General features: G+C 44.8%; 1 protein-coding gene across 7 annotated transcripts in view; it reads right to left on the reverse strand.

Moving 5' to 3' along the window:
• IQSEC1 (IQ motif and Sec7 domain ArfGEF 1) overlaps window positions 1–24,362 on the reverse strand; it is a 278,350-nt gene that overhangs the window by 143,889 nt on the left and 110,099 nt on the right. For 5 of the 7 annotated variants that reach the window (XM_053953515.1, XM_053953514.1, XM_053953521.1 and 2 more), the window contains one exon: window positions 16,851–16,937. The exons of the other annotated variants lie outside the window; for them this stretch is intronic. In XM_053953515.1, the coding sequence (XP_053809490.1) occupies window positions 16,851–16,937 (87 nt within the window). The remainder of the gene's footprint in view (window positions 1–16,850; window positions 16,938–24,362) is intronic. 7 annotated transcript variants of the gene reach the window in all.

A 24,362-nucleotide genomic window follows, 5' to 3' on the forward strand; every position in this document is an offset into this window, starting at 1 on the left:
GAACTCTGAGAAAAAAAAAAAAAAAACAAACAACAACTTTATCAGGGACCCACTCCAATGACAAGAAGCAGTTTAGAATTTATTATCTGCTGAACAACTACCCAGCATTGTTTTTCAGGGTGCTATCTTGCCAGAGGAACTGATTTTATATTAAAATATCGCAGTGATGTGGTTTTGGCTTTGTTAGAAGTGAAGCCCATCATTTAAATTGCACTTATTCCCAGAGTTACACAAGGATCAGATGTTTATTAACAAGCTTCACTACTATTTGCAGTTCAAATTTAGAACCCTGAAAACAAAACCAACCCGTACATACGGCATGGGAATTGGGGTTTTCCAAAGAAGGAAGAGAAGGAGCATTGTGATAGCAGCAGCCAATTGTATATAACTCAGTTTGAAGACATTAAAGCTTCCAGATCTATGTTTAATCCCCTGTGAGGCCAAGGTCTAGCCTGCTAATGTAATCTGAGAGCTGAAGTGTTTGAAACTCTCTTGTTCAACAACATGGTTGGACAAACTTGCTTTCCATTAGGAGGCCTCACTGGTGTCCATGGCCAGCAGCAGCTTTCCCTTTTTGTTTGTGCATCATCTGCACAGAAAGTGATGCTTGTGAGAGCCACGAATCCCAAAGCATTTCCACATTATGTGAAAAGTTCCCTGATGACTGTGAAAGGAGCACTGGGAGTACCTGAGTCAGGCAAACTGCTCTACTCTGGGTGAGCAAAATCCCAGCCAACAGCCCAGAGAGACACCCTGCACAATTCCCCACAGCAGGACCCACCCAGGGACCACAAACATCCCAGGCCTCCAGGTAACCTCCCACGGCATTGGAGATCACCCTGCTGAAAAACAACAGAACACAAAGGCTGGAGAGTAACCCTGACCTGGAGGTGTAATCTGTGTTTGAATCTCACGTGTCCTTTCACCAGCTCTATCACTGTCCTCCAAAACCAGCTCCCAGCAGCTCTGTGCAAGTGATGCAGGGGAGGATAAAAACCTCACCAAGGTGAGCACACAATGAACACACCCCAGCCTGGCCACACCACATCACATCCTCAGGCACGGACTCACCACAGCATCACCTGAAACTCAGCCTGTTCCTGCTGCTGCAGGTGCTGCCCTGTGTTTAACCACACTGAGACAGCTCCTGCTGGCACTCAGGGCTGGCTCAGGGACACATTCCACTCCACTTTCCCCCTGGTTTTTAGGCCAAAAGTTTGTTTCTCACCTTCCCATCAGCAGCCCCTCGGTGCCCAGCTCAGAGAGGGAGCTGGGGCACGTCTGCAGCTGGAGCAGCTCCCTGCACTCTGCATCCCACAGGGACAGAACAGGGGGTGGGCAGGAGATCCACAGGCAGCAGGAGCCCAGCCTGCACTGCCAGGGCTCATTCACCACCTGCCATGACAAAGCCACTCATTCCTGCAGCTCTCCAGAACCATCAGCATTGCCAGTTCAGAATTCACATGACTTCCAACCTGTTTCCATACATCCACTCCCAATCAATGAATATTCCCCTGCACGCCAGTGCTGCTCTTCTGTGCTCACCCAGCATTTCACAGGAGCAGCACAGTACAAGATTGTGTGGATCAATGAGCATCTCTCTTTTGTTTCCCAGGAAATGCACAGAATTACACATGCTGCTAAGTGCATTCAAAGACCTACAATCCATATGCTGCTTCCCTATTATTCAGCAAAGCTGCATTTATTATCTTAATCCCATCATTTCTCAAAAGAAAAATTGACAGAGATATTTCAGATAAGCAGATTCAATGGCTTAAATTCTGGTGTACTCTATCAGTCTGTCAGAGGTTACGATGCTTCTTTTTAAAGACAGAAAACAACCTCTTTATCACTCCACATGTACAATCAATGTTTCAGTGCTCAAACCCACAGGCTGAAAGCAGGGTTAGATTTTTTTTAAAGCATCATTGCTTTCTGGAAGCAAAAGCTTACAAACCCAAGTTAAATAACATGCAATTAGCAAGCCAGCACAGAATCCAAACCCAAACCCAACTGGAGCTATGTCAGCAGGTCTGTGGCCAAACAACAAAACGTGGAGTTAGTGGTGTGTGTGAGGGGAAAGGGATGGGCAACTACAGAGCAGCTCCTCTGAAATGAAACAGGATTTTCCAGGAAGCAAACTGGCAGTTTACTTTTATCAATTTACAGTAATAATAATTTTCACTGCTCTGAATTTTGATACTAAAAGGAGCCAGACAGTTGAAACCACAATAAAATGACCACAGGATTTACACAATTCAAGAGGTCCCAAGTGCTCCCCATACTAAATTCCAATATTTACAGTAGAACAGTTCAGGGTGCCTTTGCACCCACGAGAGCACGTGCAGCTTCAGTGCAAACCCAGAAATGAGGATGTGCAGCCCCACATGCATCCAAAGGTTCTGGCTGCCCTCTGGATGCAGCTGGATGTGTTTGGAGGCCAACCCTACCTGGAAAATGCTCTGTGTCTATACACACACACACACACAGAGTGCTGAAATTCTTTGGAAAAACCCTCAAAACACAAAGAACGTGGAAAGGAAATGTCAAAGTAAGCTTTAAATGAGTCTTCCCCATTCCTCAGTTGTACTCAAAGACCATTTCATCATTTACCTTTTCCACAGCAGAGAATCAGATGGAAGAAACACCTGGCAGAAACCTGCCCATCTGCCTGGAGGAGGCACCACTTCATCTCTGGTTTTGACCACAGCCCCACGTCTTCCCACTCCAGGTTACAGATAAAGCATCTGGCATGGCCACTAACAAAAACTGCCTCCCAAATGTCCTGCTCCTGGCTAAGGCCACTGTGGGCTTTTTGCAGGGGGCTCAGTGCTGCAGCCAAGACAGGTCCCTAAATGAACCTTGAAAGCCAAGCTCAGCATTCATTTGGCCTCATCTGGAATGAAGTCACAGATTTCCTGCTGCTCCACTACACACCTGAACCTTTGCTTCCCTTCAGGGCTCTTTGATTATCCTTCAGTCTTTGATGAGAAACATCAAATGAGTTGATAATGGCTATTTGTTGCTTTCAGCTTCTAAAAGCAGTGGCTGTTTCCTTCCCTCTGCCAAGGGAGGAGTTGTCCCGACCCAAGGACAAATCCTGTTGACATCTCCCTTGGAATCCAGCATAAAATTAAACACAAAACTTTCACTGAGCTCCCTCAAATCAAAAGGAAGAACAATTTAAAAAGATGACTCAATACTAAAGTTATAAAGTGTGGAAGAGTTTTTACAGCAACTTCTGTGAGCCAGAGAGAAGTTTGATATGAGGATCCATATTAACCCCTGAAAGAATTTTCTACCAAGGTCGTTGACATAGAAACCAAGAAAGAGAGAAGGATAAATAAGAGAAACCTGCAACTGCCTATTCCAGTAGGCACTTTGCTTGTCTCTCGTGACCAATGAGTAAAGTGTAAACTTGGGAGCTTTGTAAGAATGTCGAAAAGGCATGCATGCTAGAATAAAAACAGGCTTTGAAGCCTTCTGGAAATGGAGGGTGTTGCTTTGTATTGTCTCCGTCTCAACTACAACAATAAAGAATGTCCTGGTGGGCTCCTGAAGAGCTCCAGGCACGTGGAGAGCACCTCAGCCCCAGGCTGGACACTGAAGGCACCTCCAGCACTGCTGAGAGCGGTGGGCACAGCTGAGAGTCACCCTAGCAAAGGACTGAAGTGCTTTAATCAGAGCACCCTGACCCCAGCACACCAACTGGTTTGCCAGGGCCATCGGCCTCGGCAGAGCCGCCGTGTCGGGAGACAGCTCCTGATTAATAACAGCCCTCGTTGGGTGACAGAGGAAAATGATTGGAGCAACATTTCCTGATCGAGATTAATTATCTCTCCACCCCAGCCCCTGGCAAAAGCGTGTCGTAAAGCAGCAATTACAACTAATTGAATCCTCCGTAAAAATGCATTTAATTGAAGAGAGCAAGATGGATTTCAACGCTATCTCATTTTCAGGTGCGCAATGCTCCAGTGATTGGCTTGGAAAAAAAAATTCAAAGGTGAATGAGATGTGACATACTTTCTTTAGGATAAAATGCTTACATTAACGGGTCATAAATTGGGCTGATTTTATGCATTTGTTCTAGGAATGCATCAGCCAAAGATCATTAAAGGCCAAAGAGCACACAAATAACATAAAAAAGTGAAATAGTTGAATGGGTACAGAACAGGAAGGACTTGCTTGAAGCACTAGAAATTAGAAAGGGACATATTTTCACTATATTGTTTTGTACATTTTCACTTGAATATGGGAAATAAACATAAATCAAAGGAAACAGCTTTTGGTTATTTGAAATTTCAGCTTCCCAGCTTGTATAGCAAATATAGATAATTTTCAAATCTTCTCAAATCTCAGGTCTAAAGGGAAAACAGCAACACCTGCTTTTTACAGAAATGACTGAGATAAAACATGAGTGGCACATAAAGGTGTTAGCTGGGCACAAACAAGGGGGCTTTGCTTATCAGAATTCACAGAATTCATACAGAATTCACAGAATGACCAGGTTGGAAGGGACCTTCAAGATCATCGAGTCCAACCCATGCCCCAGTACTTGAACTAAAGCCTGACACCCAGTGCCACATCCAGTCTTTTTTTAAACACATCCAGGGATGGTGACTCCAGCACATCCCTGGGCAGGCCATGCCAGTACTTTATCACTCTTTCCGTGAAAAGCCTTTTCCTAAAATCCAACCTAAATTTCCCTTGGTGCAGCTTGAGACTGTGTCCTCTCATTCTGTTAGTTGCTGCCTGGAGATAAAGCCCAACCCCAGCTGAGCACAGCCACCTTTCAGGGAGTTTTAGAGTGATAAGGCCAGCCCTGAGTCTCCTTTTCTCCAGGCTGAACATCCCCAGCTCCCTCAGTATCAGGGTCTGTGGAACCCTCCCATATCAGCACATTTATTTCACAGAAACTTTAACACCAAATGTTTGCCTTGCACTCGCTATGGAACCAAAATATTTTGTGTGGGGCCTGAGCAACCTGCTCTAGGGAAGGTGTCCCTGCCCATGGCAGAGGATGATTTTTCAGGTTCCTTCCAGCCCAGCCCATGCTGTGATTGTGTTTCATTCCACACCAGCTGCAAAGTTACACTCTCCTTCTCACCCTGCAGCGTTCTGCTGCTGAAACCAAAACTGACTGGCTCTGAGGAGTCCCTCCCATCCCCAGAAGATCCCCAGGGTCTCTTTGGAGGGTCAGTGCCTGGACAGCTCCGGGTCACGGCCAGGGAGCCGGATGGCAGCGGGGCTGGGGCACAGAAGGTCAGCTCATAGCTGGGAGCAGGAGGCTGGAGAGGATCCAGACACGGCCAGAAAAACTCTCCCTGAACTCATTAATGGCATGTCTCCTCGTGGATGGACTCAGTGCAGTTCTGCCTCTCCTCATCCATCCATCTGTGGCAGCTCAGCACAAGGAGGGATCCCTGATTCCAGTGAGGAACTGGAGCCCCGAGCTCCCTGCCCTGACCCTGGGCTCATCCTGAACCCCAGAGCCCCTTCCCTCTGCCAGAAGGCTGAGCAAGGGGTGAGAGGGGGATAAACACCCAGGGAAGGGGGATAGAGCACACAGGGAAGGGGATAAACACCCAGGGAGTGGGATAAATACCCAGGGGAATGGGGTAAACACCGAGGGAATGGGACAAAACACCCAGGAAATGGGATAAAACACCCAGGGAATGGGACAAACACCAAGGGAGTGGAATAAATACCCACAGAAGGGGGATGAACCCCCAGTGCTGTTCAGCCCAGACCCTCCTGGACAAGACCCTCCCAGCCCCGAGCAGCTGCTGCAGTTTGGGGATTTAAAAGAAAATGGGAAACCCACCTGAACCATGGAATCATTGAGGTTGGAAAAGACCTTTTAAGATCCTAAGTCCAACTTTCAGCTGAACACCCCCATGACACTAAACCATGTCCCAGAAAATGAGAGGAAAGGTTCAGAATGCCAAACACCTTGTAAATACAGATGTGATACCATTAACTATTATAAATTACTTCAGTAGATGTAGAATAATAAACCTGGATTTTCTGCTGATTTTCAGCAGATTTGTTCATCTAGCAAAATCTACAGAACCATATTGTTTCATACTTTTAAATTATCAATTTCTTTATTTGAAAACCAACTAGCCCAGGAGAGGCATTGCTGTGTGTCCTATTCTCATAGCCCTCCCATGACAACCACCAGTGACAGTGGGATGTGAAACTCCCCCTGTGGCTTTTCCTCTGCTGTTAGACACAAACCTTCCCTGGAACACATCCTGCACTACACTCCAGACAGGTGGGGGCACAATCGAACAGCCTACTTAAGGTAATAATTATAAAATTTATAGACAATATTTATGGTAAGAGTTATAAAACATATAAATGATTGTAGGGCATCCTGGTATATATATCTATATACATGTCCATAGATAGCCATACATATCCCATCTCCAGTGGTCGCAGGGTGCAGAAGTACACCGAGCTGGCTTCCCCCTCCTTTGCAGCTCCACGGAGCAAGCCAGGCAGGAGCGATTTACTGGGAAATCTTCGGGAAGGCTGCATTGGAGCTCCCTCTAGCCCCCACGCCAGGAACTTGCCAATTATTGAAAAAAAAAAAAATTTAAAAAAAAAAAAAAAAAAAAATCTACCAGCACCTGCGTGCAATCCTGGCACAACACAAAGGCAGTCTGAAAAATGCGTATTTTGTGATTGGCTCTTCGCAAATATTAAATTGAATACTATATGTATTATGGAGAGTTGTTCTTTAATACTGTATTAATCCTTTTTAAGTAGTGTGTTAAATATAGTTTTAGGTTATAAAATAATGTTAAAATAGAAAGTCTGCGATGTAAGATATTTTTTTACTAGCTCAAGAAAAGGGATAAGATAAACAAGAAATTCCTCCCACAGAGATAACAGCGACAGGACACATAAAGAGTTACGGCCTCCTTATCGGAAAAGACAAACATTCTTCCACCTTCTCTCGGTCTTTATGGAACCACCAGGATTAAGGGGAAGAAGTTGACAAAAAACAGAAAAAATTTTAATTTGCAAGGGATTTATGCATCATGTGTGAGATATATGAACATGCAGCAGGTTGTTGCTTTTAAGGGCTATTCCTTTGTTCACAAGGTGTGTTTTTGGCAGCTCAGTGCCCAAGAACATCCGGACATCCGAAATTCTTTGCTTTTTATTATCTCGTAGTGTCCTAATTCTCATTGTTCAAATTTTTATTACTCTAATTTTATTACTATTTTAAGAACTATTTTATTACTAATAAACTTTTAAGATTTTAAAAAACAAGTGATTGGTGTTTTTCACAGCAGCGAGTGCTCCCACAGATGCTGGGATGTCTGGTTTTGGGGTTGGATTTTCTGAGAATTCCCCACTCCACTTCAGTATTCAAGGTGAAAAAGGAATTAGTGCTGCATGTCAAAGGGGCCATTTGACAACTAAATATCTCAGAATGCAAATGCTCCCCTTGCAAAACTGTGGCTCGGGGGCTTCCAGAGGGGGCTCAGCCTTTCCAAACAGGGAATTCCAAGTCCCCACCTCTCACCAGTGACCTCAAGTGCTGTCCCAGTGCTGCTTCATTCCATCCCTGATCACCCTGTTCCGTTCATTGCCATCCTGGGCACTGCTCAAGGAAGGAGCAGCCTCGGCCATAAATTGCTTTATAATTCAAATTCCTCACGAGTCCTGAGCTGCCTGGAACGGTGGCAATCTCTGTTCCATGACATGGCAATCTCTGTTCCATCACAGCTGCTGGCTTGGCTAAGGGAGCATCTGAAAACCTTGACTGCAGCCATGCTGAGATCTATACCCTGCTGCATTTTGCAGGGGATAATTTCTTCTTCTACATTACACAGTATTTTCCTTCAGCTAGTTAAAATCTGCTTGGGGAGATGAAGGTCTTAATTTATCTCAGTTGAACTGGTTTGGTTTGGGCTTTTTTTTTTTTTGCTCCATCTAGTGGTGCACAAAAATCCATGCCATTCCAGCCCCAAGTGTCCACACAGAGCTCTGAGCTGTGTTAGGGACTTCCCACAGTTGTTAAAGGAGAGAAAATAATGCAAGTGCAGAAAATAACAGCAAGACAGTGGCTGCTCTGCAAAGCTGGAGTCTCACCCACCTATTTCAGGCAAACCCACGTAAGAGCTGAATATGTTTGCACAGGAGAACACCACACTCCAGAAGAAAACCAAACCAGCCTGATCCTAAACGGTGCAAGTGCCTAAAGGTGCCGAAGGAGAAATTCTCCATCTGAACTCCCTCAAAGCAACAGCTTTTTTGAAGCCCTCTGAGTTCATGGAAGGAGAAAATAAGAAAAAAAATAAGAAAAATGCCATTTCTGCTTCACCTTCCATCCCAAAATGCACAATAAGACAATCTTCACAAAAACAGTGCAATTCACCCAGGAAGGGGAAGTTTTCTGCTGGTACCTTTCCCTGTTTTATAATAGCATGCAGCATTTTAGGTCATCTACTTCTAACTCTGGTTAGCTAAGAGAGCCCCTACCAGCCTCTGCTGCTAAACCCAGGGATGCACAGCATGTTTTATTCAGCCAGCCATGATTTATTCAAAGAGGAAAATGTTTACTCCTGCATTTCTGCCTTCCACTGCACCAGGGAAGGTCAGCTCTCTGTGTGCTCCTGAAGGGAAAATGCCACAATTCAGGGGTGCTACAGCTGCAAACTCAAACTGTTCCAAATCCCAGCAACCCCTAATGACCCTATTTCCCCTTAATTGGAAAACTACTGGGTAGAAACAGCCCATGCCAGTGCCCTGTGACAGCCAATAACGCTGGTCAGGCTTTGCCTTCATTTTCTCCTGAGCCTCATCATTAACTGCAGCCACTTTTGGGATAATCACACGCTGGTCCTTCAGGCTGGGGGGTTTAATTTGAAGGGTTAAATCAGTCTTGCTTCTTTGTTTTCCCTTGCACAAATAGATAAAAGGTACTCCTTGAAAGATTAGACAAACCTTCCCCTCTGCAAGGGAATAATTACAGTGCTCCAGAGTTCAGTGCACTGAGGAGAGAGTGGTAATCACTGTTTGCATCTGGGAGGGAGATAAGCAAGTCAAAATATCAGAAATTCCTGCTGTTTCTATCTTTGGGAAGCAACTCAGAGAAACTCTTAATTACAGAGTAAAAGACCCAAATGGTGAGCAGTGTTCAAACATTTCAGTGTTTTGCCCTGCCCAGTAAACATCAGAGGGATATATTCCAGGGAATATAATTCCAGATATATATTCCAGGGATATAATCAACTGTAGTCATCCACTACACTATTTTTGCATACATTATTTTGAAATTTTACAGTAGGAATGAGTGTTCTTCCTCTATATTGTAATGAAGAGTGATTAAGATGTGTGAAACTGAGAACATTCAATACCAAAGAACAGCAGCAGCCACAGAGTGTGAGCAGTGAGCAGAAATGATACAGAAATACTTCAAAAAACCATGAAGGCAGATTATTCTTGTGCCAGCAAATCCCTGCCCAGGCCTGGACACTGCACAGTCACAGCCAAGGCAAGCACAAGAGAACATTTCACAGCAAGGACAGAGACACTGGATCAAACCTCACAGAAGAGCAAATAACCTGTATTCTGGTTTTTTGGAGACTCCTTTGGGGGGAAAAAAGCACATTGTAAAGATGAGAGAGAGCCTCAAGCTGCCTTCACAGTTCTTCCCTCCTTGATCCTGGTGATTCTCCTTTCATCCCATCCTCAAAGCCACACACAAGTACAAATAAACACCTGCTTTTCACCCTGCACCAAACCACCTCTGCCTTTACACAACCCAGACAGTGGGGAGCAATATTTTACCTCATGATAGCAACTACAGATTTAGGAATTTTTTCCCCCTCTCCCAGTCCTTCTTTCCCACTACTTTCAGGGTAGTAAATGCCACTGCAGAGAAATTCTGTTCCCTGGCATATCTGCTCGCACTGGTTGAGTCTGGAAGACCCAACCAGCAGAAATTCTCTGGTTATTTTAAAGCCAGGATGTGTCTGGAAAGGTGTAACCAACCAAGAGCCTTGTGAGCAGTGGAGACCTGGACACCCACGGACACAATCTCATTTCTCCAGCTGCAGCCATGGGGCTGTGCAGCTGCAAGTTCATTCCTTCAGTGACAACGGAATCACAGCTTCGAGAGAAATATTTTCATTGATGAGGCAACAGAGGCGTGTGAGCAGTGACCTGGTCCTTTGGTTGATCCAAGCTTTGCACAGAGGCCAAGGAAAGGAGAAGACAGAGCTCAAAGCAGCTTAGAATGGAAGCAGGCACGGAGAGAGATGTGCTGCCACAACAGAAATGTGCTGGCTCCCCAGAACCAGCACCAAGGAAGGGAAGAAGGGTTCATGTCCAGCAGCAATATCCATAAAACATCCCATGCTGGTGTTTGCCCAACCTTGAAGCAAACTTAAAACAGCCCAACAGAGATTCTCACAACAGCTGCCCTCCCACCCCGCATCTGGAGAGAAAAAATCCCCTTGGGCTGTGCCCTCCACACCACACAGCCACATCCAGACAGCAACAAAACTCACACTACACCTCAGGGCTTATGGTACCGTTTATTTTAGCTCAAAATCAAATGTGCACTGCAGGAATCTGTTCACAGCTGGCGTGTGTCCTCAGCACTGGGCAGGAGGAGAGAGCTGTGGGGAGGCCTGGAGAGGAGGCATTGCTCAAACTGGCAGCACGGGGGTCCCACGGCATCCGTGCAGTGCCAGTCCATGCACACAGAAAGGGAGGAGAGGAGATGGGCTGGGCAGAGGAGAGGAGCACTGGCTGCACCAGCGAGCCCAGCTGCGCTGTCATCTTGAGGATGGGCTACTAGACCCCGAAGGTGGACAGCAGAACTGGTGCAGGACATTATCTTCCCTGCCAAGGAGGGGGGCAAGAAAGAAAAGAGACAGAGGAAGAGAATCACAGGGAGCAGCATTAGGAAAATTCAGCTTGAAATCTGTTTGCTTTTGTTTTCAAATCTACAAATACTGTGAGTTGTTTGTAAGTACCACCCAGTTAACCCATTTCCATCTCAGAGACAGGACTCTCCACGAAGGGAAGAACAGCCCAACGAGCCAAGGCCAACACTGATGACTTAAACTCTGAGAAAAACACTGCTTTGTAAGGGCCACTTCTGTTTTTCCCATTAGAAGAATTACATTAGGTTGTCATTTACATACCCAGCCTAATGTGGCCACGCCCCCTTTATTTTTAACACGCTCAGAACTTCCCACAGGTATTTTCACTGCCCACATTCTGCTGGAAATGCAGAACAGATGCATCCCCTTCTGAGGGAGGCTCGCACACAGAAATCCTGGCAATGACCAGGTCTGCTCTCCACCCCCCTCCCTCCCAAGGGGCAAGGAAGGGCTCTGTCTCCAGGAGGAGTTGCCAGCATCATGAATGGTGCCACGAGGCAGGAGCAGTTTGGAATACCCACATCTGTAATGCTAGAAGTGCTTTATGGCAGGGAAGGAGATGCTGGCCTGGCAGGAGGCTCCAGCCACTTCTGAACCAGTGACACAACCACGAGGGGCCATTTCCTTTAAAGTAAAGAACAGGCTAAAGGAGGAGGATGGAAAGGAACACAATGAAGGAAGAAAAACAAGAAAATCCCAAACCAAATTTCAGGCTGTTCTGCCAGTTCTCCCGCCTGTGCTCAGGAGCACAATCCACCATTTGCACTCCCTGCATCACGTAGGCATCAAGTGGAAAATTACAAGTATTACTCTAATTATGCCAGCTTTCCTTTGCCATAGGGTGTGAGCACAGATGCCTTATGTAATCAGCTGAACCTCACACTGACTTGGGGCAGGATTTGGTCACAGTTTGGATCTGGTTTGCTCTGTCCATCTGCATCCTGCCTCTCTGGGCTACGTGCTGCTGGTCTGGGCCATGCTGCTCTTGCTCCTTTGCTCAGTTTGAAAATTAAAATACCACCAAGCTTTTATATCTCTGCATATTCTAAAGAGTTCTTAAACATGCTGAGGTATACAGCTAGGCAATTGCAGTTAGAAATTAGATCCCTATTCAACATTTTTTTGGTAGAAAATGTCAATGAATATTATATATGAAATGCCATATCAATACTAAAAAGAATTCTGAAGTGCAGCTCCTTCAGGTATGTCCTTACCTGGGACTAAGCACTGACTGGAAGCTACCACAGGGCCAGGGATTCTGCTGCACAGTGTGGAATGTTTGTGGGGAGGGCACAAGAAGCATTTGCTTTGTGTCTCAGGGAAGAGAACAGTGCCCAGCAGAGGGAAAAAATAAACTGAGAGTTGCAAAGTACATTTATTTATAAAGAGATATTTTTTTTGTTTTAGGGGTATAGGCTATTTCCCAGTTTTCCCTGGCTGTGCTAGTGTGCAAAAATTCCCACTGTGCTCTTGAGAAGAGTTAAGGAAAACCAAACCACTCCAATACATGATGGAAGCTCAGCATCATTGCAGAGGAGCCTCTGTGTTAACCAGTTATGGTGGCAAAACAGCTCCAAAGCCTCCCAGGGGCTCAGAAAGAAAGAAATAGCACAATCAATCCTTCTATCATTGTCCACACAGTGGTTTGTTGCACGTAAGCCAACATTACCTGGTGAAACAAAGATTCCACATTAAAAGCACAGTATTTTCAGAATGATGGTTTTACCTCCCAGAGGTGCTGATTAAACATTAAGCAGGCAGAGACTGCAAGAAAATGATGGGATTTCTGTGGTACTATAACATCCTTTGCATTATCATTTTGTTTTCACAGGTCTCACTGGGGAAAAAAAAAGAAAAGAAAAAAAAAATCTCTAGCTTCACGATTTAAAAAATGGTCTTTGGACATGATATGGGCATCTAATTTGAGATTAGAAGGATGGAAGGTAGAGTGGATGGAGACAGGAATGAGTGACAGCCAACATTTCATGCAAATCAGAACTAGGAAGTCACAGTTATGAAAAAACACATCAGATGGAAAGATGCTCAGACATTAGTGGCAAGCAAATCTGTCCACAGTTGCAGTTTGCATCCATCAGCCTATTCCATACCCACACAGGGAAGGCAGACAGGAACAGGGCTGGGTATCCCCAGCATGGGCACTTCTGTACATGGAATTTTGCTGTCAGTGAGGTTCCTGCACAGATGGGCTGAGGGTCTGACTGAAGTTTGTCTAAAGATGTGTCACAGAATCCCAGACTGATTTGGGTGGGATCAAAGCCCCTCCAGTGCCCCCCCTGCCATGGCAGGGACACCTCCCACTGTCCCAGGTGCTCCCAGCCCTGTCCAGCCTGGCCTTGGGCACTGCCAGGGATCCAGGGGCAGCCACAGCTGCTCTGGGCACCTGTGCCAGGGCCTGCCCACCCTCCCAGGGGGGAATTTCCTGCCGAGATCTATTCTAAACCTACTCTCTGTCAGTTTAAAGCCATAGAAAGCACGTTTAGAAAATGCTGGGAACAAACTTCCTCAGGCAGGTCACAGAGATGATTAAATCCCCTTTCTCCAGAGGCCATTTTAGCTCCGGGCTTTGCTCAGTTCCAGCTGTGAGGCCTCTGAGAGGCTGATGCAGCTGGATCAAGGCAGAGGCTCAGCAGCTGAAGTACAGGACTACCTGGATTCCTATTTTGGAAGCCTCTCCGGGTGTCCCACACCTCCTTTACTTCGCTCTTCACACCAGATATAAAATCTGCATTCCAATGATCTCTAAGAAACCCAGAGCAGCTCCTGGAACCTGCAGCTTCCAGCCAGAGGCCGTTGTTTTCAAGAGTCTGCTCGGGAGGCAGGAAGGGGAAGGGAGTCATAGAAGCTGAGCTACAGACATTGCTGGTCTATTTTTTAATTCCCAAACAGAAATAACCCAAAAAGAGCAAGCAGAGGAGGCATATGGGCTAACTGGAACCCAGACAAGTATCTAGCTGGAAGGACACGACACGCTCAGGCTGCCCAAGATTTCCCTTGTAATAGGAGAATGCAAGATAACTTATAATATTTCTGTCTCTTTTGAGCATTGTAAAATGAGTGAGGGATTACTGCAATAGCTGCAGTTATTAAAAATGCATTATTTCCTTATTAACGATTCAAAACAGATGCCAAAGATCGTCTCGACTAGAAATAAAACTGCTGGAGTGAATAAAACATCCAGCAATTAACTAACAGCAAATCAGAGATGCTCCAGATTTCACTGTAGTGCATTCATTAATTGCTTCTTTCAGAGCAAATTTAATTTTTAATTCTGGGCTACAAAATTAATCCCTCTGTGTATTTTCTAAATAAAGCCTCAAAACTGGAGCCAGACCAAAGCATCCACGTCTGTTAGTTTTGTTTCTAATGATTTCTATTTATAAATTGATAAATGGGAAGATTAAAAGCTAAATTTAATACCATCATGTGTATGTAGAAATGCAAAGTTCAATCCTGTTAGAGCTCTAGCAGCTCATTTTCATTCACAGCAATGGGATCTCTATGTACAGGTCCTGCACAAAAACAGGTGCATCCTTTGCACTTGACTCAGAGATCACAGTTGTAGGGATGGCAGTTTGGATATAACAACCTCAGAAACTGAAATTATGGGCAAACCAAACCAATTCCTGACATGAGGCTAACAGCCTGGCTCCAGCACAGCAGCACATCTGTGAGCAGGGACAGCATCAACATCGCTGGCTAACTTGAAATTAAATTCTGTGGACTGAAATATTCTGGATGGCAGCTCTTTTTATCCTTCCCAAGAACAGAGTGCTGTGGGCTGAAGGATAATTTGTATCAGGGGGGGCTGGAGGGGGTGTGGACAGTGCAGACTGTACAGGTACAGCCAGTGGTGTCCCACTGACCTGAGCATGGCTGAGGACAGAGACCCCACGTCCTCGGCTGGCCTCTGTTCCAACGTTGGACCAAGCTCACGGTGAAATTCCCTCTCTCCCTACCTTGTATCTAATTGGAATTTTCCTTACTGCAACTTGGTCTGGTTGCCTCTTGTCCCTGGGAGAGACTGGCTGCAGCTTTTCCATATTCTCCCTGTTCACAGAACCCCAGACTGGTCTGGGCTGGAAGGACCTCAAAGCCATGGGCAGGGACACCTCCCACTGTCCCTCCAAGCCCTGTCCAGCCTGGCCTTGGACACTGCCAGGGATCCAGGGGCAGCCACAGCTTCTCTGGGCACCCTGTGCCAGGGTTTGACAGCTCTGAGTGAAGAATTTTCCCTGATGTCACCCTGAGCCTCCCCTGGCCCAGCCTGGGGCCGTTCCCTCTCCTCCTGCCCCTGTTCCCTGGAGCAGAGCCCCATTTCCCCTGGATGTCCCCTCCTGTCAGGGAGTTGTACAGAGCCACAAGGTCTCCCCTGAGCCCGAATTTCCTTGAGAGCAAACAAGGCCAGGGATGAGCTCCTTCCCACCCCCTGGTCCTGAACCATCAGCTGCAGGTCCCACAGCACAGGCTTGGCCACTCTCAAACTGCTCAGCCTCTACACCCCCAGAGCAGGGAACTCCGGTCCTCACTGCACAAAAAAACCTGAAGAAATTCAGATTTTTCAAGCACAAAGTTAAGCTGCTCTAAGCTTTAATTCCAGAAGAAATATCACTGATAAAAATGACACCCTGCATGGAGCAAGACACTGAGACATTCAAGGAACAGCTGGTTTTCTCATCAACATCCCAACAGGAAGATCCTTAAAATTAAAGCACTATCATTAAGGACATAGAAAAACTAAAAGCCTCACTAAAAAGCAAGTAGGGAATCTAAGAGTTTTCAGGCCCTGCTCCTCACCAAAGGAATTTGAGCTGTCTTACAACTCAACTATGGACTCACTACCACCAAATAAACAAAGGGCTCTGATGGGAGAAAAAAACCAAGCACAGACAGATGCTGCAACACAAACCAACAGGGTGAATCCAAGCATGCATGGTTAGAGGTAACTAGGGGATGAAATATTCAAACCAGAAATATGTTTATGCATTTACAGATTTAGGATTCATTGTTTGCTTTTGTCTTTCCTTATTACCCATGATTTTTCAGCACCAGGCTTTCAATATTTTGATATTAATATTATTCATGAGCTGGCAATTATCACTAAGTCGATTGCTAATAGCAGAAGTAAAAATTCAAGACAATATTTTCCATGGCATGCACAGTTTTTTAACAGCTTCCACATTTCCAATGACTTAGATTAGCTGCCCTCTGATGCTTCTCTAAGAGGTTACAATAAACACTGGCATTGACAAAAAATAGTACTACGGGATGTAATTGCTGCTCTCCACATTGGATCAAAGAGAACACATGGATAGTAAAGGCACCTATGTTAAAAGAAGCATTATGAGCTAGAAAACATGTATTTTTGCTGTATTCAGGGCAGACTCTGCTTGGCATCGAGGGCCTGGATGTGTTTAAAACCCCCTTATTTCACTCAAATCCAAGGCAGTGCTGAGCCCTGGGCAGGTCCATGCCTTTAACCTTCAGAGGGTTAAAAACATGGATGAATTCCTCAGCTACTGGCATGGAATAGGCAGGGGTGAAAAAAAGTGTTGCTCACAACAACCTCAATATCCTCCATAAATTATCTAAATATTTCAGTATTTGTCATGTGAGAGCTAAGCCTGCACCTCCCTGCTCCCTGCCTTTGCAAGCACAGGGGGATGTGCCTCTTAAAGCACATGACACTCATTTTACTGAGTTATTCCAGAGTGCCTGGGAGAAGGACTCACTGCAGTGATGGTTCTATTCACAGCTACCCTACAACACCTCAAAAATATTGGATATTTATTCCAATAATCTTCTTTTTTTTCCTTTTTTTCTTTTAAAACTTAAGCAACTATTGCTTGTCTCGTGTCAAAGGGCAGCATCAGCTCTGTCTCCAAACAGCAGCAGTGGGTGGAGCATGTCTACTCTTACCTGTACTCTGAGTGTGTGGCAGGGACAGCTAGCTGGGAATGGTACAATGGAGCTGGGCAGCAAAACTGGTGCAGAGTATTTAAAGACCTACGACACAAGGAAAAACACAAAGTCAAACCACCAGCTGTTGAGAAAGGGGCTCTCGAGGGGAAGGCAGGTGCTGACAGGAATATTGGAAACTCACGAGAACGGTGACTGAAATTTGAGGCACAGCTGTCAATTCTGGATCCCGGGGGAACACAGGGGAACAGTCCCAGGTTTTAAATGCACACACCAAAATGACGGTGAGGAGCTGTTGCAATGAAGAGTCAATCAAAGGTTTGTTGCAGGATTAAGATCAAAGGCCAGTTTAAGGCTTGGGTTTGCCTTGCCACGCAGAAGGAAGGCAAAAGCTGAAACTTTTAACTGAGGGTTAAAATCCCTATGGAAATGAAGCTTTAGGCTTGCATCTTACTCTGCACCAGTCAGGCTGTTCTCTGTTCATGGAATTAATGCACAGTGCTCTGAATGAGGAGGGACAATGCAATGGACATGGACACAAAGCTTTCTTCAAGCCCAGCAATGACAAACATATTGCAAAATAAACCACCTGAAAATGTGAAAGAACCCACGATTCACCCGTGTTTTAAGCAATACTCAGACCTGTGCAATAGCAGTTTAATTGTTCCAATTTGTTCATTTGTTCAAAGCACAGAAAGAAATCAAAAAAATCCTTTACAGCACAAAGAGCTTCTGCACCTCAGATCATTGGTATTGTTTCACTAAAACAAAACCAGACAAGGGGCCACCTCTGAAGGAAAGCTTGGAAAATCTTTAAGCACCACACAGCACACGTCCCTGCGTTCCTGGTGTTTGTGCCTGGAAACATTAAACAAGGCTCAGCACAGCAAGTCCTCCACGATAAATCCACCTAATCAAATTTCTCAGGACACAGCATTCTTCTAGGAAATCATAAAAAAACAATCAATATCTCCTAGCTCTTTGAGTGGAAGAGGAAGCTGTTAAATTGAAAATCCTCATTTAATTTGTGAGGATCCAACCTGACAGTTAACAGAGGGGTGTGTGTGTGTGTGTTTGTATACACAAATGCACTTTCTAACCCCCCCATCTTTCTCTTGGTGTTTTGACAGAAATCTCAGAAGATTGATTTTGATTCTTCTGCATCCCTGAGGCTTAAAGTGAATCCTGTGAGGTCACTTTCTTACGAGATCAAACAGAGTGGTTAAGCAAAAAGAAGTCAGGCTTTGTTCAGGAAGGAGTAAGTTACTAATCCTTAGGAAAAAAGACAAGGTCAGCCTGTTCTGATTCCTGCTGCCAACACTGTGTCAGCAACTGCATGGCCAGGATCAGCTGGATTTTCTGTTTAAAGGTGGTAACTCCTGTAAAGTACTTGAGCTTTTGGAGATGCAGCTCAATCCAGACACAAGGCACCTCCCCAGCGTGGGACGTACCCTGCTAACACCTCACAGGGCACAGGTACCCATGGGGGCAGCTTCAAACCACTTGGGAAGACAAGAAATTCAAAACAAAGATGGAGAACAACACTGAAAACATTGATGGGCAGCCAGGACGCGCCAAAGCTGGATTTTTTGTCAGGAAAAGCACACAGTGTTCCACACGAGCTGCTCCACTCAGTCCTGGGCCAGCTGTGAGTGCAGGGCACGAGTCTCACACTGGGCACAGGAGCTGCTCACATGGAGGAACCTGCTCCTGCCTTGGGACACCTGCCTTTTCCAGCAGAAGCAAAAGAAGGAAATGGAGGAAATCAGTAGGAGAGCGCTCCAGATTCCATTCCCACCACTGTTCTTTTTCCACACAGATGTCTCTTTCTTCCGAGAATTAACCAGTGAAATATGAAAGAATATGAAGGAATCTCTCTGGATTCAGTTCTGCTCAACAAAGCTTTTTGAACAGAGCTTGCTCCTGGCTCTTCCAAAACCATTTTACCCTCAAGGCTCCCTGAACCTGTGCTATTCTGACCTTCCCGGGCTCCAAAAGAACCTGAGCAGTAAAGAAGGTGTTGGAATCTGAAATGTAAGGAACTCGTAGAATTTTGGGTTTGCGAAGTAAAGTTTAGAATTAAACACAGGATTTGATTTGAGACCTTGGGAAAGGTTTCTAAACTTAGGTGTTAGAAGTGACAATGTGGATTTATAGTTTAAAGTAGAGATACATCAAGTAAAGGAAAGTTTAGAGTTTTAGAAATAGAAAAAATACAGTAGTTACAGAGGTAAATAAGGAGCTTAGAATGCAGGTTTGTGTGTTATAACATGATTGGTTGAGAAAGTTTATATTGTAGCATAAGATGAAATATTTAATGACTGTGTTAAAACATAAGTATCATTGTTAGTAGTGTTTTATTAGTCAATAATTCCTTAAAAGGTCTTGTAACGAAGGGTCTTGTGACCTTCTGTGCTGTAACGATGTGAGCTGAGCTCACCCTCCCTGCCTATGTAGAAGATAAAAAAATAAACCACATCATCCAAAACAACTCACAGATCCCGTCTCGAGTTCCTTCCACATTTCCCCAGGAGTGAATTATCACAGAAGGAAGCTCTCCCAATGCTCTTGTTATGGTTTGTACACACCTGTGGCACAGCACCGGGGCCAGGAGCTCCCCTGCCCCGAGTTCCAAGGCGCAGCAGGGATGCAGCAGTCCCGTCCTGGTGAGAGCAGCTGGGACCTGCCCGAGGTGTGCAGGAGCTCCCTGCACTGCCACAGGCTGCAGGAGGTGACACGGGTGACAGGCTCAGCTGCAGGCTGGCACTGAGGGGCCACCAGGTCACTGCTGTCCAACACAGCAGGCTGGACCCTCAGACAGGATTCTTGTCCCACCACAGACAGAGGAAACACGAGGTCTGGGCTGTGCTCTGAACTTTGAAATTCAGGATAGCTTAACTCTGTTTGGGTTCCTCCAGATCTCAGTGACTCATGTCAGCCTGACAATGATGAGGCTCAGGCTTTACAGCTCCTGACTAATCCTAATTCTACCCAAAGCAATGGGGTAAATCTGCCAATGCAATTTAAGATTCATATGTGGCATTTTCATATTTTTCATAATTTAAGATTCATATGTGCCTTCCATCACCTGCCAAAACAGCACTTGCAATCATTTACCCCTCTGCAATATACTAGAGAATGCCTATGGTTCCAATCCCCCCCCTTTTTTTTTGTTTTGTTTTCTTTTGTTTTGTTTTTTGTTTGGTTGGAGTTTTAATTATTTTTTAAACTTTATAGCTATATGTTGCAATCAGCCTTCAACACAAGTTTGCATTCAAGTTAGAATTCATTTACTAATTTTTAACACCTAAAGACATCAGAAGAAATCCATTTCAATCATTTGGAGGAGAATTAATCACTTCTCCTGTTCACAGTCTCACAGATACTCAGCCCTGTGAAGATTAGTTTCCACATCTGTAGCTGCTGTTCTTCAAAGGATGATTTAGGATTACAAAGAGAGCACAGGTACTTCAGCACCAACACAAAACAAATGACAGCTGACAAATGCTGCTGCTGGTAATTCCAGTTTCTGGCCCATTGCTGCAGCATCCCAGTGCACATGGAATTTTGGCCATTTCCCAATTCCAGGCCAAGTTCCCTCCAGCTCTCCCCTTGTGAGAGCAAGCCCTTGTGAGTCCCTGCACGAGGTTCTTGGCAGAGCAGATGAGTCACTCCGTAAAACCAGAGCCAAATCTGACCCAAAACCTTGACATCTCATTCCCCCACAGAACAGGAGAAACGCAGCTCCTAACGGAGCACACAGCCCCCAGGCAGCTGTGGCTGTGCCTCTCACCCCTCTGTAAATCCCATTATGTTTGCCATATTCATTTGAACAGCGCTCTCCTGTCCATCAGCAAACAGAGATGACAGTTCTTTTTAATCTGCCAGTTTTAGAGCCTTGCTCAGATGTACAAATAAAAACAAATAGATTACTGGTCATCACATAAAGCCACAACGATTTTTATTTTTTCTTTCATTTTCTCTTGCAATCCCCAACAAGCCTCCCAAACTCAGCAGACAGTTTTCTCAATATTGGTTTTTAAACAAGCTGGGAGAACAGAACACAAGGCCATTAACCTGGAATTGCTTTTGCTCTAACAGGTTATCCTGTGCTCTCACAATGTGCTCGGAGCCAGCAGATGCTCCTGGCAGGACTGGGAGGCAGCTTGTCCCCTCTCCCTGCACAGGACACCGTGGTGGCACAGGACATCCACCCACCCTTGCTTATTCTGCTGCTGCTGAATTTTCAGCAGAATTATGAAACCATCACTGTGTGAGAGCTTCTTCCTACGAGAGCTTCCAAACAGAAACCCTGAGACTGAGGGGAATGGGAACAGGAGCACAGCTGGAAGGAGCCTTTCTGGAGTTAATGATGTGGCTGATGAGAGGAGCTGCTCAGTACCTTCCCTGCCCTTTGCTGCTGCCCTCTCCCAGAGCCACGACTTCATTCACCATTCCTCCTCTGGTCTGGAACAACAATCTGTTCCCCTCCATCTGCCAGGATCCTTCCCTTTCTTCTGGCACATTTTTCCATAAAGTGCACGTTGCAATGAGTATGTGGAAAAAATAATCCCAGCACAGGCTGCTGTCCTGGATACCTGTGTGCACCCATCCTTCCCAAATCAGCTTGGGAACAGCTGGAGGGGCAGACAAATCCATCCCCTGTTTCAGCCCATTCACTCCATGTCAGCTGAGGTAGCCAAGAATGGTTTGCTTAATTGGATCTATTAAAAGGAATATTTGCATCTCCCAGTGTTTTATCCTGTTGAAGAGTAACATTATTTTACAAGTTAAATTTCCTTTCTCATGTCGATCCAGAGTTATGGCAACAGCTGAGATTAGAAATTACTGTTGTTAGAAACTAATAAAGTCTGTCCTGTTCTTGTTTAATAAATACAACCATTATTTTCATGAGGAACAGCATTTGAAATATAATCAAAGGATACCCAAAGAGGTGATGAACAGTAAAACTCATAATAATACAGACTCACATCAACTCCAGCTCAATGCTTCCTAATTAACACATTTATTAAGCTGCTAGAAGGGCTTCCAGAATGAAAACCCTGACCCAGGCCACAGGACACTTTTTGGAAAGCAGCAAAAGCAGCAGGAAGCTTTTCATGGCAGCTCTCATTGTCCCAGCCCAAGTTTGACTGCAGCTGCCTGTGGCTGTGGCCACCTCAAGGTGATTAAGCACACAACACATTCCCCTTTCCAAGGACAAATTCCTACTGTTCTTTACCCAAAATACACAGGGCAGTACGATTTTGGCTTTTGAAGCAGCACTGTAAAACCTTCTCTTTTTCCCTATTCATTTCACCCCACTGCATGTCCAGCACTCTGCAGCCAAGCACATCACAGAGAGGCTGTGGTGGCACGCAGACAATATTACGGTTTTTTCACAGTGTTGTTAATTAATTTCCTGGCACACACTCTTTTGGATGACGACCCCACAACTTTAAATGCTGCCATTGCTTTTATGGTTGCATCCATAAAAGCCTTCCAGTTCACAGCAGAGACCACCACACACTGCAGGAGAACCACAACTCCTCCCTTCATTCCCTGGGCACGATGGGAACGTGCCCAGGGATTGCTCTTTGAGCAAATCTTTGATTTGCTCTCAAAGAGCCCAGGATGGCTTTTTGGGCACAGCTTCTTGGACACCAAATCCCAGGGAGGCAACAGGACAGCTCCTGGCAGGTAAACACCAGTGTAATTACTCTGCACAGAGTGTGAGAGTCAAAAACCTCACCCACCCATCACAACCAGCATAGCCATATGCTGCAAAGCTGCTCTGCTGGCACCTCCCTCCTCCCATTCCTGCCTCCCTTCCATGCAATAGTCAGAACCTGGTTAAAAGCATTCTAGAACTACATTTCCTCTTCACAGGAACAAGAGATGTTTTCACCAGCTACAAGGATGCTCAATAAAAGCTGCAGTTCCAAACGAGCAGCACACACAGTCCAGAGTACAGACCACTGAATTTTGTTCCAGAATTCATCAAATCTGGTTGTTGTCAAAATGATTTAATGGCAGCATTTGTACACGGCGCAGCAGAAATGCAGACTGGGAGTTCTTGTTTGGAATAATGCTTCCCTTTGTGTATTCCCAACTCAAGTGCCCACAGCTGGATTTTTCAATGGAATCATCAGGCACACTCTCACTGACCTCTCCTCCATCAAAGGGCCTGTAGATAATTATCATCTCCTGGGAGAATGGAACCACGACAGGCCCAGCATACTAAACAAGGAGCAGCCATTATTTTGTCCCATCCTAGAACACAACACTTATTAGCATTACAGAGAATTATAAATAATTATTAGAAACTTTTTTTGGTTTCATGAAAATGCAGTACCAGCCTACACAAACAGGCAGGAGGGATCCTTCTGCATCCCTGCACAGTTTGCTCCAATCCTGGGTTAGCTGGAACTAGGGTGAATTTAATTAAGACTATTAATATGTAGATGCTTGTAATTAGAAAAAAAAATCCTTTTAAGTCTTAACTAGAACCCCATCTATAGTGCAGAGTGATGTAGAATAATTCTCAGGACTCATAGGATGCACTTGTATCAGTTGTGCTTACTGGGAGCTGTCAAAATCTGTAGGAAAAAACCCCACACAGTCCAAACCCAGAAATTAAGAGCAAAGAGACATGAGAGAAGGAAAATATCTTTTAGATTAAATCAGAGAGTGGATATATTCACCACATCTTTTCTGTATGTCCCACATCATTAAATCAGGTCCCAGAAATCCTCAAGAAACTACAACTCCCATTACAGAACACAGCCACATCTGTAATCTCACAGAGCAATAACCACAGCAAACTCAAAGCTGAGCAGTGCCAGTTATACATATTAGATTTGCAGCTGATGAAAGAGGCAAAATAGCAAAGTACAAAGAATGAAATTACCCCGATACAGCATGAGAGATTTACAGCAAGGCAAATCCTGTTACTTAAAACAATGCTCCAGTGACATATGTTCTCTTCAGTGCAGCAGCTGAAAAAACTGCTTTCACTAATCCAAGTAGTGTGACATTGTTGTTCAGCTTTTCTTAGAACAGCAACAACCAGGCTTTCTACACTTTAAGATGAAAAGATATTTTTATCTTAAAAAAGATACTTTCAATGATAAAGATCTTTGGCATATATATATATATATATATATATATATATATATTACAAGAACACTGACAGAGTTCTTATATGCAAGGTTTCATCTGAAAACTTACTCAGGCATTGAAGATCTGGTGTGTAACATTTTAACATACATTTTCAGTATTGAGAACCCATTCATTTTAAAGAACATGAAGATTTTCTATTTACATGTCTTCTTAAGAGTAAGTTCTTAAAAAAAATTCCCAGTTTACATTTTCCTCTTTCCAACAATCAGTATCAGCTCTCTTACATGGGAGTTAAACCACAGAATTATAGTAGGAGGCAGAATCCACATCTTGTTTTCTACAGCAACGTGCTGAGGTGGGTAGAAGATACCAAAGGTGTAAGCAACAAAA

This window comes from Vidua chalybeata, chromosome 12 (genome assembly GCF_026979565.1).
Source record: "Vidua chalybeata isolate OUT-0048 chromosome 12, bVidCha1 merged haplotype, whole genome shotgun sequence".
Classification (NCBI taxonomy): domain Eukaryota; kingdom Metazoa; phylum Chordata; class Aves; order Passeriformes; family Viduidae; genus Vidua; species Vidua chalybeata.